Here is a 20129-nt window from a genome sequence, read left to right on the forward strand (position 1 = left end):
GAGGACTGTAGCTTATTTACCTCTTGTGTTTCCCTCAGATCTACCACAAGGCTTTGTACACAGATATTTAATAATGTTTGTAGATTGATTGGCTCCTTTGAGTGGAAAGCAGATGACAAGAGTATCTCAATTTAGAATTGAAGAGACTTTAGAGATCAAATAATGCCTCTGTTTTACAGATGAGAAAACCAAGGCCCAGATTAAGTCTTGCTCAGGGTCATCTCTATAATAAAGGAAAAAAACCAGGATTTGAACCCAGTTCTTTTGTGCTAAATCCATAATACTATGCTGCCTCTGGGAGGGTTTCAAGGATCCTCTGGCAGTCCAGGTTTACTTGACATATAAGCAGCCTCCACTCCCACCACAAATTTAGGCCCTTCTAAGGGTCAGCCTAGGATGGCTATGGCCTCTGGTGTCTCAATTTTGATGCAAAACTCCTTCCAACAATCCATGCCTACCGGGGGCCCCAGTTTACTGGTTCATGCACAGCTGGAATTATGGTGGAAGCCCCCAAAACAATCCACTGGCAGTGGCCCCAGGAATAGCCAAACAGACCATCAGCTTGGCTGGAAGCCAGTGCTGTGGAGTGTGACATTCCACTCACTCTCAGAACATTCATCTGCAGTGGCCCCACTTCCAGACTTCCTCTTCCCCTAAAGGAGAAGTTCCTGGCAAAGGAACTATTATCCAAGGCTCCAGCTCTTACACCGATGAGGCGTTCAAACCCTCCTAAATTCACCTAAGGGACTGGCTCCCTGGGTTTGGGGATAAGTGGGACTGTAAGTCCCAAGGCTGGCAGCATGGAAAATCTGGAATTCAACAGTGATTCAGCTGCCCAGCTACAAACCCTTCTCCCTCCCTGCCTTCTTATGGGCTAGTGTACCCTCCCACTATACCTTCTTATGAAAACTGTTAGGTCCTTCTAAGATCGACACCAAAGTCTTTCAGACTGATACTCCTTAAAGGTATCACTATCAAGGAAGACTTGAATTTTAACCAGGTTCAAAACACTGAACCAAAGGAGTGATGGTATGACATAAGATTTCATAGGACTGTACCCTGGGATGCTTTAAAATTATAAAATCGGAGAGATCTCAGAGGCTATCTGGTTCAACCTCCTCTTTCTACAAATTAGGCAGCTAGGAAGACCAGAGTTCAATTCTGGCTTCAGACACTCAAAAGCTACGTGACTCTGGGCAAGTAAGTCACTTATCCTTTGTATGCCTCAGTCTCTCATATGTAAAATGGAGATCATTATAGTGCTCACCTCCCAGGGTTGCTGTGAGAATAAAATGAGCTATTCGTAAAACATTTTGAAAATCTCAGAGCATTATGTACAGGCTAGCTATTATGATAAGGAATCTAGTGCTAAAGAGAGCTTAGGGGTGATCTGGTTGAACTCCCTCTTTTTACAAATAAGAAACGAGGATCCTTCCTCAGAGTTGAAACAACTTGCCCAAGGTCACAAAGGTCATAAACAGCGGAGCTTGGGCAACATGGTACGATGGAAAGAGTGATGTCTTTGAAATCAGAGGACCTGCGTTCGACCACTTGCTAACTGTATGATCTTGGGCAAATCACTTTTTCTCTGGGCCTCATCTGTAAAATGAAGAGGTTAGACTAGGTGGCCTCTAAGGTCCCTTTCAGTTCTACATATGATAACCTATGACTTTTTATATTTCCTGGGCTTTTTTCACTAAATTTCCAGATACTCACCAGGAAATAGAGACAAATTTGGGAGAGATGGGGGCCTTTTTGGTCCCCTCAGACCATAACAAAAAAGGGGAGAGAGAATCAGGAGGAAGGATAACAGACTCTGCTCCTTTGGGCACAAAAGCCCATTGCCCTCCTACTGGCCTGGCATACCATGTTCAAGTCCCAACTCTCCACTAGGAAGTACCTTAGGATTGCGTTTCAGTGGTGAAGGAAGTGACTTTTTAAAACAAGACAACTGCAATTCTAGTTGGTATATAATTTTGCCCAAGAAATCAGGGATGAAGTGTCACCCAGGGTGGTAGAAGGATCTCTGCCCCATCTCCCTTCCCTACCCATCTGAGCAAGGTTATTCAAGTCTTCCTATCTCTTGAAGCTCTATAGCTTCTGGCTTTCTCTCCTTCCATTCTCTCCCCATCCCCAATCCTTGCCCAGGTCAGCCCATCTTCCAAGAATATAACAAGATGGGACAAAGCCAAGGGGTCAGTGGGAGCCTCACCCATTTGGGATATAGTCCAGGAGTTAGGATTCAACATTTACTAAGACCAAACACCTATTGAGTCCTAAGAAGCTGCATGGTATAATGGGGGAAAAAATAGCTCTGGGGTGAGAGGACCTGGGTTCAAATCTTCATTCTGCTATGTCATCTTTGGCAAGGAACTTCCTATCCCTAACTCTCCTAATAATTTGTAAAATGAAGGAGATGATCGCTAAGGTCCCTTCCAGACCTAAATCCTACAATTCAGCATTTTGAAGATGAAGCTGGTCCAGTTTGGGTACTGGTTTTCTAATTTCATCTCCGTTGTATGGTATTTTATATAATAGGGTCACGGGGAGAGGACAATCAGAGTGGGTAAGAAATATGCTCTCCTAGGAAATACAGATTCTCTGCATCATCCCACTTGGATTCTAGGGCTAGTTTTAAAAAGAACTTCAGCCCTCTTAAGCTCAAAGCACTTTGGACAGAGCTGCATAATACAGTGAAAAAAGTGTAAGGCTGGGAGAATGGAGATTTCGGTGTGAATCCTGTTCCAACACTTCGTGTCTATGTAATCTAAAACAAGTTACTAAACTTCTCCTGATCTGTAAAATGGGAATATTTGTTATTAGATACTACCCAGGGTTCTCCTGTGGAAAAGTGCTATGTAAACTTTGAAATGATGCTAGAAGTTAATATTGTTGCTATTTTTATGGTGCTTCCTTGGCTACCATCCCCTAGGTTCAGGTTAGGTAGAACCCGAAGTTTTAAAGGAAGAAAGGCAGCCTCCATGCAAAGAACTAGCCCCGAAGACAGTGTCAGGGCTGGGGAAGTAGCAACAGTCAAAACAGGTCTCTCGGATCCATCCCGCTGCTGTCAGCTCCTAAACTTATCTCCATCAGCTCACTTCAGATCGGGGGATTCCCCCAGGAAAAAAAAAATCAAAGAAACAACCACCTTGGGGGGTTAGGGGGAGTGGGATTTGAAGGTCTGTAGCTATCACCAAGCTCCCGGTCACACTGCAGCCAACAAGCTTGTCCAGGGAACAGTTCCTACTCCCTGAGACAGGTGGGAATTGGGGTAGGGAGGTCTCTAGGAGCCCAGAGGATGAGAGAGGAACTTGGAGAATCCCACGCTAATTAGAACTCCAGTTTGGATGGCAGCAATTTCTCTCTCCGAAGACTAGGAGAGGGGCCAGCCGGAGGGTGGATTGCCTCCTTGGCCTCTACCCATCTACCCTCAGCCCTGAAGCAGCCTGCTGTCCAAGGGGAGAAGTCTGGATATAGGACAGGAGTTGGAAGAGGACACCCACTTGGGCGCTCAGGGAAGCCTGGGCCGGGAGCGGAGCCGGCAGAAGGCGCTAAATCAAACTGGCGAAGAGTGAAGGAAAGTAAAAGCCGCCAACTCTGGCTAGTCTGCGACCCCGACGGATAAGAGGGAGGACAGCAAAGTGTTGTGGAGGTCCAAACTCAGATCCACTTGCGGGACCAGGTGGAGGCTCTGGCTGTCAATCCCTGCGCCCTCTCCGCTGGGTGCTGGACCCCCTGGGAAGCTGGTCTGCGGCCGTTGGGTCCTAGGAGAGCCCCCCAGGCTGAGCCGTTTCCGTCGGGTCTCAGGGGCGCTACTCACCGCGGGAGGCTGCTGCTGCTGCTGCCGCTGCCGCTGCTGGTGTTACCGCCGCTGCTGCGCCGGGCACGGGCACCTCGGGGACTGCGCAGCGCTCTGCTCCAGTCCTGTGAGTGCGCCGGGATAGGAGCGACGCAGAAAAGGAGCGGGAGGGGAGGAGCGGGGGGAGGCTTGGACTCAGCCACCCGTTAGAGGCGAGCCCTAGGTCCCGGGACAGGGGTGGGGGTTAGGGCGTCCCCTGCTGGCCGCCCGCAGCCTTGCGGGGGGGCGGGACTAGACTAGCAATCCCTAATCTTGGCAGACTGACTATGTTGTGGACTTCTAGAAGAGGGATCAATCAATCAAACAAATAAACATTTATTAAGTCCTACTTTGTGCCAGGAGCCTCTTTAACAAGGGGGATTACAAAGTAACAAAAGAGAAAAAGAGGAAGAAACAATTCAAAAAGAGAGACAATGTGGTTCAGTAAAATGGTAGATTTGGACTCAGGATCTGGGTTCTAATTTTGCTCTGACATTTCCTATCCGTCTGACACTAAGCAAGACATTTAACCTCTCTGGGCCCCCGTTTCCTTACCTGTAAAATTAAGGGGGTTAAACTAGATTAAGTTACCTTCTAACTCCAAATCTATGGTCTTATGATTCCCTGACCCCAAGGATCTTACATTCCGAGGGAGACAAAATAAGTGTGAGTACGGAATAATTGGGATGGAATAATATGGAAAAATTACAAGGTCGTTAGAAAGGGAGGATCAGGAAAGGCTTCTTGAAGAAAGTGGTTCTTGTTGCTTCTTGAAAGAAGGGAGAGATTCTATATAAAGGCCGAAGTGAGAACGCATATTGCAGGCACAGGGGATGGGGGCGGGGTTGAAGGGATGGCCAGCGCCAAAGCATAGAGGTGGAAGATGGAGCCCTTTATGACCTGGCCCCTTCCTCCCTCTCCCATGTAATTACACTTTACAGTCCTACTCATACTCCGGGATCCACTGACGATGGCCTCCTTGCTGTTCCTCAGTACACAGCACCACTATTTCCCAGCTCCGGGAATTTTCACTGGCTGTCTCTCTTCCACGCCTGGAACTTTTTCCCTCCTCATCTCCACCTCCTGGCTTCCCTGACTTCCTTCAAATCCCGCCCAAAGTCCCACCTTCTGCAAGAATCAGTCCCTGGTCCATAATCTTAGTGCCTCCTCTCTGGGATTATCTCTATTTTATCCTGCATATATCTTGTTTTATTTGTAAGTTATCTCCTCCATTAGATAGTGTGCTGCTTGAGAAAAGAGACTGTTTTATGGTTGTTGTTTGTCTTTCTTTGTATCCCTAGCACTTAGTACAGCACACAGTAGGTATTTCATGCTTGTTAACTTGAAACCCTTGGAGGGACCTTAGAGTGGGGGGTGGGAAGTAATGTAGACTGAAGCTAGAACAATAGATTGGGGCTAACTTGTGAAGGACTTTAAAAGCCAAACAGAAGAGTTTCTATTTTGTTATATAGGCAGTAAGGAGCCCCTGGACTTTATTGAATAGGAAATCTATAGGGGAAATTAAGACTGTGAAGCTTTGGAAAATGAAATTCAGGTTCAGTATTTGGAATATGCCTTCTGTATCTCTCTTTCTCCAGAAAGCCTTTTTCCTGGTAAGAGCAAGAGGGTGGATGCCTATGCACCTCCCTTACCTATTCCAAAATCAAAGAAAGGGGTGAGGGAGGAAGGGGAGGAGAGAGAGAGAGAGAGAGAAAAAAGAAGAAGAAGATGAAGAAGAAGAAGAAGAAGAAGAAGAAGAAGAAGAAGAAGAAGAGAAGGAGGAGGAGGAGGGCTGAAAAAAGAAATGTTTTATAAAGTACTTCCACACAATCTCCCTTGATCCTCACAACAATACTGAAGGTAGAAAAGAAGTTACATCTTCATTAGAGACGAGGAAACTGATTTTCAGAGAGCTCAAGAGACTGCACAAAGTCACCCAGCTGCCAAATGTCAGAAACAACATTATAATGATCTTCCAACTTGAGCTCAGCTGTCAGGGAATGATCCATGTTTCCAGGGTCTACTGGAAAGAGCACTAGCATGGGGCAGATGAACAAATATTTCATGATGTTGGTGAAGAGTACGGCCTGAATTTGACTTGTGGTGGTTGGTATAGTGGAATGAACACTGGTCTTAGAAGCAGAAGACCCATATTTCTATCCTGACTGTAACCCTGAGCAAGCCACTTCATCTCTTTGTGACTCAGTTTCCTTATCTGTGCTATGGGAATAATAATCCTTGTGCTACCTTCCTCACAGGATGGCTATAAGGAAAGTACTTTGGGAATTGCAAAGACCTACATGAAAGTAATTATTATTGTAATGGGGGGGTAGACTGGCATATGAGTGTGAAGCAGACACAAATATTCCCTGCCTAGTTCTAGTTCAAGCAACCATGTGGAAACATGGAGGAGAGCCGTTGGTAAATGGGAGCTAGTGCTATACGATGATGAAATGCTCTCTAATTGGATTCAGAACCAGAAGAACTAATGACTCCTGAGTTGCTGAGCTGGAACCTAGTATGTATTTGAAAGGGGCAGTATGCATTTCAAGGTCTGAAGAAATTGCAGGGTGACAACTGGTGTCTTCCTCTCCCCTGACACCCAATCATAAAGCGTCAAGAGAGTACCAGCAGCAGCAGCAGCAGGAGGACCTGGCAGAATAACAAAATACAACACAACACAATAAACAATTATTGAGTGCCTACTATATGCCAGGCATTGGTGCTATATGTGATGGGGATACAAATAAGAAAAAGAAAGATCTTGCCCTCAAGGAGTTTACAATCTAATAGGACAAGACAACACACAAAAGGAGGCTGCCATTATCAATGCCACATCCCATCATGAACTTCTTGAGGATTCCACAAAGTAAAAAAAAAAAAAAAAGGATTTCCAGAGCTTGGAATTGGGAGACATTCTTTTGCCTTATGTTCTCTTCTCATGTGCCACACTTTCATTATTCTCTAAATTAGTGCCCACTCTCTCCATAGACTCTGTGTGCATTTCAGTCTGTTGATAAACATTTATTGAATACCTACTATGCGCCGACGTGGAGGTAACTAGGTGGCTCAGTGAATAGAACACTGGGAGTGGAATCAGGAAGACCTGAGTTCAAATATAGCCTTAGACACACTTAAAACACTAGCTGTATGACCCTGGGCAAGTCACTTAACCTCTGTTTGCTTTAATCCACTGGAGAAGGAACTGACAAACCACTTCAGTATCTTTGCCAAGAAAACTTCATGTGGGGTCATGAAGAGTCAGATGCAACTGAACAACAACATGTGCCACTGTGCTATGTGATACAAAAAGAGGAAAAAGATAGCTCCTGCCCTCAAAGAGCTCACAATCCAATGGAGGAGACAGTAAGCAGACAAATATGTACAAGCAAGCCATGTGCCACATAAATAGGAAATAATTAAAAGAGGGAAAGCATTAGAATTAAGAGGATTTTGGAAAGATTTCCTATAGAAAATGGTATTTTAGCTTTGACTTAAAGGAAGCCAGTAGATTTGTGAGAAAGTGCTCCCTTGGCTTTGGGGAAAATGTTTTGTACCAACCATTGTGAAACCTTCTTAGTAAACCCCTTTTCTGAAAACTAATTGAGGTTTACTGGCTAATTGTTAATGAGGAGTAATACATTGGTGGGAGCTCTTGAGTAAACATATTAGAATTGCATGTGTTTGTGTGTGTGTGTGTGTGTGTGTGTGTGTGTGTGTCTAATGGTAGCCTTCTCTGGGGTAGGCTGGGGAGGGAGGGAAAAAAAAGGTGCAGAGCAGAGAACAAAAGAAAACTTAGAAGGAAGCACAGAAAAGCAAGGTAGTTTTGAAAATAATGTCTAGAGGTGGTGCAGTGAGTAGAGTGCCGGCACTGGAGTCAGGAGGACCTGAATTCAAACCTGGCTTCAGAGACTTGACACACTGACTAGCTGTGTGACCTTATACAAGTCACTTAACCTCAATTGTTCTGCCTTCCCCTCCTCCAAAAAAATATTATGTCTGGTATATATTACATAGTTTTTCAAAAAAAAGTAAGCAATATGAAATGGAAATTCATGATTTCATATTAAATTCTCTTTTTGTGTTGTGCTGTATGCATGGAAGTGTTCTTTTTCTTTGTCTTTTTGTATTTAAATTGAAAATGAGTAAATTTTTTTAAAAGAAACTGAAAAAAAGTAGGAACAACTGTTCCTACATACAACATACATAATGTCAGACAACTGTAATCTCTTATCTTTGAAAAAAAAAGGGAGGCAGGTGCATTTTTTTTATCTCTTCAGGGCCAACCTTGATCATTACAATTACACAGCATTCAGTTCTTTTGTGTTGCTGTTATCCTATCCTTTTACACAATTGTATTTATTATATATATTTTATAAATAAAATCTATTTGTTAAATATACTTTTGGATATATATTTTCCTAGCTCTGCTTCCTTTACTTTAAATCAATTCATGTTAGTTTTCTCATGATTCTCTAGATTCATCACTCCCATTGTGATGTAGGACACGGAAGGGAGAAGATAAATTTTAACCGGTCCTGAATAATGTCTCAATCAGTCCCACTTCAGCATTCTTATGAATGACCATATATCTTGAGATAAGCTACTTCAGAGGCCACCTCTTCAATGCCCTCTTTTTACAAATGAGGAAACTGAAGTTGAAGAAAGTTAAGTGATCTACCCAAGGTCACACAGGATTTGAACCAATGTCCTCTGACTCAAGAAACATCACTCATTCCACTATACCATAGTTTTCTTAGATAAAGATAACTCCCATCTTCCTCAGGCTACAATATTATACAGACATTGCAAACAAAGCTATATAAGTGTGAGTTATAATTATTCATGTTAATCAGAGTCAGCCTTATGCATAGTAGATTGGGAGGCCACCTATTTGTATGATTTCAAGAAGTTAAGGAAAGAAAGTCTCCTTCTCCCCTAACAACTACCCAACCAGCTCAGCAAGTGTTTGAAATTGCACCATTAGAACTTTATTCTTTGGATCCAAGCCAAACATGAACTTTGTATTCTGAAAATATACCCTAAGAAGTAGCACATTAAGCCTTATCAGTCACTGACACTTCAACGTCTACGATTTACCAAATCCTACCTTATGAGGGGGTTTTGATAGAGGGAGTCAGAGAAGAGGCATAAGGACATTGAGTATGTGAGAAAGCCAAAGGAGACACATGAATACAGAAGAGGCACGTGCTGAAATAAACCCTCCGTACTTTCTGAGTAGTTGTCCTTGACGTTAGAGCTGGAACGAAACTTAGAGATCATCTAATCTAACTGTCACTTAGTCAAGAGCTCGCGGCCTCGTAATAATCACAGTAGTGATACCATTTATCAAGGACTAACGCCATGCCTAGGACATTGAAAAAAAGTATCTTTGTGTACACCTTGAGTATAGTAAAGCTGATTATCCCAGTGAGATATAATTCAGAGACTTGGATTCCTTACTTCTCATGGAATCCATGTAGATTTTATCATTACTAATACATAAAATGGGCTCATATCATGCACATAGTTTTTAAATGGTCTGGCTGAGCCCCAAATGACAGTTTTAGCCCAATGAGAAATTTTGGGTATTTCTGTTGTTGTTAGTACCATCTGACTCTTCGTGACCCTGTGGATCATAGCACACCAGTACTGTCCATGGCTTTTCTTGGCCAAGATACTGTAATGGTTTGCCATTTCCTTCTCCATCAGATTAAGGAAAACAGTGTCTGAGGCTAGATTTGAATTCAGATCTTCCTGACCCTAGGCTCAACACTCTATCTAATGAGGCTCCTGTCAAATGAGACTAAAATCTAAGCCTGCTGACTCTCAAGTTCACTGCTCTATGCTGCTTTTACATACACTTATTAAAAACATAGCTGTAGTCAATGTGTATACTCCTACTTCTTGTCCCATTTCATATAATTTCCCATAAAGCTTTCCACATTTCTGCATTTTCCTCATGTTTGTCATTCTTTATGGCAGTTTAGGGCTCCATTACATTGATAGATCACAGTCTGTTTATCCATTCCCCGACTGTTAGGCATTTAGATTGTTTCCAGGTTTTTACTATTACATATAAGACAACTCTAAATAGTTTTAAGCAAATAGTTCTTTTCTTATTTTAAATCATCTTCAGTTACTTCCGTTGAGATACATTTCTAAGGGTGGGATTACTAGATGAAAGGGGATTTCCAGCTTCACAAAACTTGTTGCCTATGACCATATGGCTTTCAGAATAGGTGACACTATTTCTCAATGCCCCCAGCGATGTGTAAGTGTACCAAGAGCTTTTACCACTTTTTTTCAGGCTGATTTGGGGACACTGGAGTTCATACACTCGCTGATGAAGGCTAGAAAACCAGATCACATCTCTTGTTGGAAATCAGTCAACCAACCAATCAAGAAGTATTTATTGAGTGTCTGCTACGTGTATATGCTGTCCCAGGTGCATAACAAAAAAAAATATTCAGGAAGATACAATCAAGGAATTTCCAGAATAGTTAGGATGATGAAAAGATAATGAACAATTCTAGGCAGTATGTGGTAAATTCAACAACTTCCAACAATTATTTTTATTTCTTCTGTTAATCCGTGGAAGGTATACAAAGGCCGGAGATGACAGGTTTCTTGCCTTCATAGAGCCTACAGTAGTAAGGAGGTGTTACAGGATTCTATCTCCTGTCTTTGTTCCTTTGCACAACAAGTATATGTATGGCATCATAGAAATAGAGCCAGGAGGAACCCGAAGGCCAGCTAGTGCAAGCCCATTATATTACAGATGAAAAAATTAAGGTTTAAGGGGGTCAGATGGGGAAGGAAAGAGAGTAATCATTTATTAAGTGCTTTCTGTCTGCCAGGCATTCCAAAACAACCCTGTGAGATAGGGCACTATTATTATTCCTATGTTACAGTTGAGGAAACCGAGGTGGACAGAAGTTTAATGACTTGGCCAGGGTCACAGAGCTAGCACGTGTCTGAAGCAGATTTGAACTCAGGTCTTCCTGACTCCGAGCCCAGTGCTCTTTTCACGGCACCACCTAGCTGCCACAGAACACGTGTACAAAATATCAGGATTTTAAAAAGCCATTGCCCTTCCCGCTGTGCCACATTGGCGTCCTCTTCATTATTGCCTCATAGATGCCTCAATTTCCTTCAAAGTTAGCTTACGTGCTGCCTCTTCCAGAAAGCTTCTTCTAATTTCCCCAGCTCCTAGTTCTCTCCCCTCAGAAATTACCTTGCAAATATTTCCTAGATAATTTTCTATGTAAAATGAGGCAATCAGGGAGTCCTGACTCATCTTCCGGACTAGGCTGTATCTCCTGAAGCTAAGCATGCCCCTGGTCAGTTCCTGCTTGTGGACTTTGCTAAAGCACATGTAAAATGAGAAGTTTCCGGTTGATCTCCGTGTGTGCTATTTCCACCACCTTCTCTGAAATGGATGTTGTCTGAAAGGACTGACCACTAAGCCAGGAAAAGCAGCCCATTTACTAGACTTTAAAAACAGTGACTCCATCCTCTTGTATTCTTTTTTTCCCCATTTGCCCAGATTTGTGTCGAGGGAGTAGGAGGGAATCTCCTCCTTTACCCCCTGCCCCCTGAAGGAATGACAACCTCCTGAACTTAGCATTGAGCACCCATGCTAGCAGAGACAGGCCTGAGACTGAACCTCAAATTTCTCTGCCTGCCTTTTCTTCTTTGAGTTTCTTTCACGGAGCACAGGTGACGGAACAACAATTCTAAAATGAGCCAAGCCAGCTACATCTCCCCTCAGGGTTCCAGAAGGTAACCCTCAGGGGTCAGGGTATCTCTTCTCTCCTGCCATCAGCTCAAATCCCCACTGACTTATGTTCTCCTCTACTCCTGTTGCTAGGGGCCTGTGACTAGCACTCCATTTCCACTTAGCCATTTAATATCAGCTAGCTTTTACAAAGGGATGTTTACTTCAAAGACATAACAAAAACAGATTATATTTTCCCCAATACCTCCAAATACTCCACCTATACCACTTCAGTTTCTGGGAGAATAGGTTTAAAACTTAGCTCAGTTTCAGCATAGCTTTGGTCCCACCAAGTTCCATGTCCTGCTCTAGTGTGATTTTTGTGTGAGTCGTTCTGCCGGACTGGGGTCCTGAACATCACTCCTTGATTCTCAGAGCATTGATGCTATGCTGGCTGCAAAACCCAGCCTGAATTCCTACTCTGAGATTCCTCTGTCTCACTTTTTTGACATTTGATTGATCGAATGACATATTTGTAAAGGGCTCAGCTATCCTATCTATTCTTCTTCTGAACCCTTCTAAATCTGCTCTCCAAAAATCTAAGGTGCGTGTGAATCTAGACCTAGACTTCACCTTCTTCTCTTTCACACGTTCTAAGGCAGAGAGGTCACTTCCTCTTAAGTTAACCATCATTTCCACCACAGTAATCAATTCCTCTTTGGTATTCAGATCCAGAATACAATTTCCCCTTTTTGGTTCCTTCACCTTTTAAAAAATAGAATGATCATTCAGGCATATCAAGAAGTTACTAGCTACTACTCTATCAGAAATGAAAGCATTCCATCATTGTCTGGGATCCATCAAAATAAAAAGGTTTTGAGTCTTATCTCAGTAGAATCTGAAGTCTGGAAACCAATATCGACCTGACCAGAGAAGTTCATCACCAGAAAGTCGGTCACCAGGTGATGAACTTTTGGGGCCCTTATGAACCAAGAAGCATATATAAAGAGCTAATTCTGGGATATCTGGCTCTTTCCCATATGAATAACTGGCAGAAAGAAAGTGTCTTCCTGAAAAGATAGGCATGATGATTTGGGGGCAGGACTGTTAACCAGGAAGAACTGACAAACAAAAACAGAGTGAAGAACAAGGGCCTGTAAGAAAAGAATAATAGTGAGAGAGAAGTTCCAGAAGATGATTTTACTTTTATCTCACACTTGGAAATGACACTGAATAATTGGACCACCCCTTTGAGCACAGGGAGCCTCAGACTTAGAGGATTCGTGAAGGGCCTCCATCAAAGGAACTTTCATACTGGGGACAGTACAAGCCTTCAAGGATTTACAGAAATTTTTGGAGGAATGCTTTCTCATTCTAAAATTTATGTTTGGTTTCCTTCCTTCCAATCAAACATTCCTCAGTAATATGAACAGTGTGCTTCCAAGTGGGCATTTGGTCTCAGAATACCAGAGGTACAGTTAATGATACATTTTCCTAGGTTTCCTGAGTTGGGAGCGAGTGGCTAAAAGCCAAGAGAAAGAAAAGTTTCCAAAGTGTACCTAGACCCTTTGTGTCATGCAAGTTTCTGAAATAAGGGTCATATATGTTTTTATATGAAATTGTTGGTTGTATTCTTTGCTCTGTTTAGTTTTGCTGCTTTGCCAGAGATTCTGGGTAGTCATAATGTCTCTCTTTGCCTTTTGTTTTCTCATCTAGCACATTGAGTTTATCCCAACTGCTTGCCTCCATTCATAGGGGAAGGAGGGGCAGGGGAGGATGTTCTGAGACAGTATTTGAGGTGGGAAAGAGGAAGTAAGAAAGTTCTTTTAATAAATTTCGGTGATCACTTCTAAGAAGCACTTGCTACCAAGAGATACTTCCAGCTTTAACACAGAGTAGTTCTAATCATAGCGCCATCAGTTCACAGCGCCAACTCTCAGCCAAATTGTGAAGTAGGTAAAGTTTGTTTTTCTGTTTCTCAATGCCCTGTGGGTATCTGAACCCTTCCTCCTGAAACTGCCCCTACCACGCATGTTCAGATAGCTATCCTACTCCAAGGTGTTGTCCTCAGTTGGCTATTCAATCGAGGGGTTAGTTGACAACTGTTGCTAAATCTTGACAATTCAATTTCGTAATATCTCTCATAGAAACACACTTCTCTGCTTTGACATGGCCACCAGCCTGGTGTAGGCTTTCATCACCTCACAGATGGACTATTACAATATTGTTTTAAGACCAACTTTGAGCAAATGAGTCATTTTGACTATTATAAATACCCAAATTAAGTACAAAGGACATATGAAGGAAGACTATCTGCATCCAGAGAAAGAACTGATAGATAGAAGTATGCGTAGAATGATTTTACATATATATATATATACATATACATATACATATTTGTGTCTAATGGTAGCTACCTCTAGGGCAGAGGGAGGGGGGAAGGAAGAAAAAAAGGAAAAAAAGAATTTTACATGATAACATTATTAATTAATTAACATAATTAAGTCATACATAATAGATTTGCAGTTTAATGTACAATCATCTTTTTATAATGCTATGTTATAGAAATGCTTGTTTTTTCCATAAATTAAAAACAAAATAAATAAAAATTAAGACAAACAAACAAAAAACCCAATAGTCTACTGGTTAATTGGTCAGTCTCCTTACTTCAAGTCTGTTCCCACTTCAGTCCATCCTGCATTCAGCTGTCAAATTGATCTTCCTAAAGTGAAGGTCTGACCATAAACTACTTAATAAACTTCAGTCACTCCTGTTTGCCCCTAGGATTAAATATAAAAACCTCTGTTTAACTTTTAAAGCCCTTTATAACCTGACCCCTTCCTACTTTCCAGTTTTCTTAAACCTTATTCCTCTGCATGTGTTCTGAGATCCAGAGGCACTGGTCTCCGTGCTACTATTATTCACACCAGACAATACATCCAATGCCTTCTGGAATGTTTCCTGGCTGCCCCCCATACCTAGAACTCTCTCCCTCCTCTTCTCTATCTCAGGCCTTCCTGGATTCCTTCAGGTTCCAGCTAAAATCTCACTTTCTATGAGGAAGCCTTTCTTGGTCTTACTTAATGTTACTGCCTTCTCTCTGAAATTATCTCCAGTTTATCCTGAATCTATCTTGTTTGTACAGAATTTTCAGGCTTTCTCTGCCATTAGACTTTAAGCTTCTTGAGAGCATGGGACATTTTTTTACCTTTCTTTGTATCCCCAGTACTTAGCACAGTGCCTGGTATATAGTAGACACTTAAATGTTTATTGATTGACTAAATGGTAGCTAATATGGCCCAACATCTCCCAGGGACATTTACGTTTTTACAGGGGACCCTGAAAGCAAAAAGCTTATAACAACAAAGGAAATAAGTTATGATGCCTGAATAACAAGCAGAGGAGTGGAGGTTTTGGAGCAAGTAGCTGTCAGTCTTGTTTTCGAATCCTGTCACCCACTGACTACTTGAAGGCGATGTTTGAATCGTTAGATACTAACTAACCTGGCTTGGGCAATATCTCATTGATCCAGTGCTCAGTATGGTCTCCAGCTCCTCCCACTATCACAAGAGATGACAAGGAAGGTGGGGAGGAACAAAAGACACATCGTGGAGACTCCTAAACTCATCTTAGAATTGAAAAGCACTTTGGAGATCATTTAGCCAAGCAGTTATTAGTCTCGGGTCCACAGACCTCTTTCCATGGAGATTTCGGGGGGGGGGAGGGGTCATGAACTTGGACGGGCAAAAGTTTACATCTTAATTTCAATATAATTGTTTTCCTTTGCAATCCTATATATTTTATTTATATGTATTATATATGTGCATATTTATATGTATATATGTTTCATATTTTATCTATTATTCTGTGAAGGATCTACAGGCTTCAGCAGATTGTCAAAAGGGTCAATGATATATATGAAGAAAGGTTAAGAACCCCTGAGCCTAACCCCCTTATTTCACAGGTAAGGGAAATGAAAGTACTTGGCAAGGGGTTGAAGATAAACTTGAGTGGGGGCCCCTGGTTATTCAGGAGCCACCAGGAGGGTGCTGAGCATGGTAGACAGGGGCAATGTGAAGAGGAGATAGAACCTAAAGAGAGGAACGGAGTGTTGAAAGAGGTGAGGAGAAGACCAGCTTTGCTCCCGTCACAACTTTGCCAAAGCTGATCCCTTTCCAGAAGGCACCAAAGCTAAGGGCTCCCATACATGTGGGTAGAATTACATCTGTCTAATGATTCACATGGACCTTCCCCATTACCCAACCCAGTAAAGAGATCCCTAGCCTGTTCGGGTGCAGGGTTAAACCAGCTCATGGGCTAAGGATGACCAGAAACAGCCGATCCTCTAGCTGGCCTTATAACTAGGTGCTCAAGAGTCTCAGGAAGCCTCCCTCTTCCTTTGGGAGCATCCATTTCTACCCTCTGACACTGGTAGCATCAAGAAAGTCCTCCTTAGATTAGGAGGATAAGCTCTTGCCAACATCCACCATGTTCTCTTCTACTTTCTCACACTCAGGCTCATTTCAACTCAGGGTTTGGTGTGTGTGGCTGGGGGAGGACCTGGCAGTTTTTGTTTCCTTCCTCCCTGTGGTCAGTACCCAGGGCTCCTCCTGCGCCAACTTAGCACTGTTTCTGACAAAGAGGATGTAGACTCTGGCCATTCCTTCCTGGGAAGATTCAGAACTCCTCCCAGTCGCCCTTCTCAATAGGCCGTGTCATTCTGCCTTGTCTATAGACCCCAGGGCTTCCAGTACCCAGGGGACCTCAGAGTTCCAACTGGGAAAGTAGTATTGAGAGTCAAGGAATACTTTCCTCCTCTGATGACTCATACATAAGACATGATGACATCAGCATGCTCGTACTTTGTGACATTATGGACCCAGCCTTACGGTATCATCACCTTTTGTTTGGCCCAGTACATTACTGGCAGGGAAATATGGAAGATATATTGTGCATAGCTAACCCAATTTTGATAGAGTAGCAAATGGTGCCACTATTCTGGAAATCAATTTGAAATTATATGAGAAAAGTAACTAAACTAATCATACCCTTTAACTCAGCAAGTCTTACTCCAAGGAGGCCAATGACAGAAAGATCACTCAAATATCAAAATATTCATAATAGTATTTTTTGTAACATCAAAAAACTGCAAACAACATATGTGCCCATTAAAATAGCTAAACAGATTATGGTTGATGTATACTATGGAATATATGGGGCAGGTAGGTGGAACAATAGAGTGCTAGTCCCGAAGTCAGGAAGGCTCATCTTCCTGAGTTCAAATCTGGCCTTATATATGAGGTGACCTAGTGGTTAAGGAAATGGATTCCTAGTCCATTGTGCTCTTTATGTGTGGGTTCAAATTCCACCCTTACCATGTTTCTTTCATCTCTGGGGTTTCGGGGGCGGCTAGGTGGCACAGTAGATAGAGCACTGGTCCTGGAATCAGGAAGACTCATCTTCCTGAGTTCAAATCTAGCTTCACACACTTAGCCCTGGGCAAGTCACTTCACCTGTTTGCCTCAGTTTCTTCATCTGTAAAGTGAGCTGGAGAAGTAAATGGCAAACCGTTTCAGTATCTTTGCCAAGAAAAACCCCAATGGGGTCATGAAGAGTCAAACACAACTAAAACAAATGAACAAGAACAACCACAATATGGCATATTATCTCACCATAAGGAATGACAGATGTGGGGGATTCAGAGAAACATGGAAAAACTGGTATATACTTATGACAAGGGTTTTGTTTTTGTTTTTTCAATTTTGGGGAAGAAGGAAAGGAGAGAAAACGAATGCTTGCTAATGGGGAAAATAAGATAAATTTTAAAAAAAGAAAAACTTGCATAAACCAATAATAAAAAGAAAAAAATAGAGCCAGGGGAACAATATAAACAAGTGATTATAATAATATAAATATAAATGTATAAATAATATAAAATATAATAATATAAATACAAACAATATAAAATAATATAAATAACACTAAACAGCAAAAGAAGTCAAATCAAATGCAATGATTAATATTGGTTCCATCTGACTAATGATGGACCCCCACCCCCACGCCCCATGCCAGCCTTCCCCTCAGGAGAGAACTGTGTGAAAGGTTATATTTTCTACCAGTGGTAACCACTATGGGTCAGTTTTTCTTTAACTCTTTTGTGGTTCATTTTTAACCTTAACTCTTTTGTTGTTTATTTTTAATAAAATATTCTGTGTGGTAGGGAGAGAATACTGGCTTATAAACATCAAAATGCCTTAAAGCATTTTTAAATTTTTTAAATGTTTTGCCTTTTTTCTCTTTATTTTTAGCATTCATTTTTTAAAAATTTTGAGTTCCAAATTCTCTCCTTCCCTCCTGCCCCTCCTCTCCCCATTGAGAAGGCAAAACTGTAAAACAACAATAACAATAAGAAAAAGCAAGAAAAAATAAAGAAAGTTTAAAAAGTATACTTCAATTTCTACTAAGAGTTCCTCAGTTCTCTCTCTGAAGGTGGATAGCCTATTTCATGGTGGGTCCTTTGAAATTGTCTTAGATCATTGTACTGATGAGAGTAGCTAAATCTTTCAGTTAATCATCTTCACAATATTATTACGGTGTACAGTATTCTCATGGTTCTGCTCGCTTCACTTTTTGTTCATGTAAAGTCTACCCAGATTTTTCTAAAACCATCCTGCTCGTTATTTCTCATAGCACAGTACCATTATATTACAATTATATACCACAACTTGTTCAGCCATTCCCCAGTTGATAGGCATCCCCTCAATTTCCAATTCTTTGCCACCACTAAAAGAGCTGTTATAAATATTTTTGTACAGATGGGTCCTTTCCCCTTTTCTTTGATCTCTTTGGGATGCAGACCTAGTAGTGGTATTGTATGTACAGTTTTATAATATTTGGGGCACAGCTCCAAATTGTTTTCCAGAATGGTTGGACTAGTTCATAACTTCACTAACAGTACATTGGTGTCCCTATTTTTCCACATCCCTTCCAGCATTTATCATTTTCCTTTTCATGTTAGCCAATCTGATAAGTGTGAGGTGGTACCTCAGAGTTGTTTTAATTTGCATTTCTCTAATAATGATTTAGATCAGGGCTGTACAACCTTAGGTTTTTATTGAAACAATAGACAATAAATTTTGATTTGCCATTTTAGTGAGAGCTTTGCAGTAGCTCTGCTTTGGTTACTAAAGCATTTATGTAAATTTCTATGCTTGTAGGCAGGCCATATTTTGGACAGCCCTGATTTAGAGCATTTTTGTTCATGTGTCTGTTGACAGCTTTGATTTCTTCTTTTAAAAACTGCTAGTTCATATCCTTTGATCATTTAGCAATTGGGAAATGGCAATCATTTTTATAAATTTGGTTCAGTTCCCTATATATTTGAGAAATGAGACCTTTCTCAGAGAAACTTGCTATAAAATTCCCTCCTCCCCTCCTCCATTTTCCTGCTCTCCATCTAATTTTGGCTGCATTAATTTTGTTTGTACAGAAACACTTTTAAATTTCATGTAATCAAAATTATCCATTTTACATCCTGTGATCATCTCTAACTCTCGTTTGATCATAAACTCTTCTCTTATCCATAAATCTGACAGGTAACTTTTTCTATGTCATTTTAATTTGCCTATAATATTACCCTTCATGTCTAAATCATTTACCTATTTTGATCTTATCTTGTGATATGGTATGAGATATTGGTCTACTCTGTATCTAGTTTCTATCACACAGCTTTCTAGTTTTCCCAGAAATTTTTGTGGAAGTGAGTTCTTGCCCCAAAACTTAGGTCTTTGAGTTTATCAAATAATAGATTACTATGGTTATATACTACTGTATATTGTGTACCTAATCTATTGCACTGATCCACCACTCTATTCCTTAGCTAATATGAGATTGTTTTTGATGATTACCCACTTTGTAACATAGTTTGAAATCTGGTATTGCTAGGCTGCCTTCCTTCACATTTTTTTATTGATTTCTTTGATATTCTTAACGTTTTCTTCTTCCAGGTGAATTTTGTTATTATTTTTTCTATCTCTATAAAATAATTTTTGGTAGTTTGGTATGGCACTAAATAAATAAATTAATTTAAGTAGAATTGTCATTTTTATTGTATTGGCTCAGCCTATCTTTGAGCAATTAATATTTTTCCAGTTCTTTAGATTTGTCTTTATTTGTGTGAAATGTGTTTTGTGATTGCGTTCATATAACCCCTAGGCTTATTTTGGCAGGCAGATTCCCAAGTATTTTATATTGTCTGAAATTATTTTAAATAGAATATCTCTTTCTACTGAATTCTGTTGGCAATAAATAGATAGCTAATAATTTATGTGGGTTTATTTTATATCCTGCAACTATGCTAAAGTTGTTGCTTCAACTAGTTTTTTAGTTGATTCTCTGAGTTCTCTAAGTATACCATCATATCATCTACAAAAAGTGATAGTTTTATTTTCTCATTGCTTATTTTTATTCCTTCAATTTTTCCCATTTTATTACTATAGCTAGCATTTCTAATACATTATTGAATAATAGTGGTGATAATGGACATCCTTGCTTCATCCCTGATTTCAGGGG

At 41.1% G+C, this 20129-nt stretch overlaps 1 protein-coding gene across 1 annotated transcript in view; it reads right to left on the reverse strand.

Moving 5' to 3' along the window:
- The window catches only part of LOC118829639 (death-associated protein kinase 3-like), a 180530-nt gene extending 164311 nt beyond the window's left edge, over positions 1-16219 (reverse strand). The window contains exons 1-4 of the mRNA XM_036736577.1: positions 16157-16219; positions 3821-3924; positions 3620-3764; positions 3429-3521 (exon numbers count right to left, since the gene is read on the reverse strand). Of these exons, the coding sequence (XP_036592472.1) occupies positions 3429-3521; positions 3620-3764; positions 3821-3924; positions 16157-16219 (405 nt within the window). The remainder of the gene's footprint in view (positions 1-3428; positions 3522-3619; positions 3765-3820; positions 3925-16156) is intronic.
- Positions 16220-20129: the final 3910 nt, after the last annotated feature.

This window comes from Trichosurus vulpecula, chromosome 8 (genome assembly GCF_011100635.1).
Source record: "Trichosurus vulpecula isolate mTriVul1 chromosome 8, mTriVul1.pri, whole genome shotgun sequence".
Lineage (NCBI taxonomy): Eukaryota > Metazoa > Chordata > Mammalia > Diprotodontia > Phalangeridae > Trichosurus > Trichosurus vulpecula.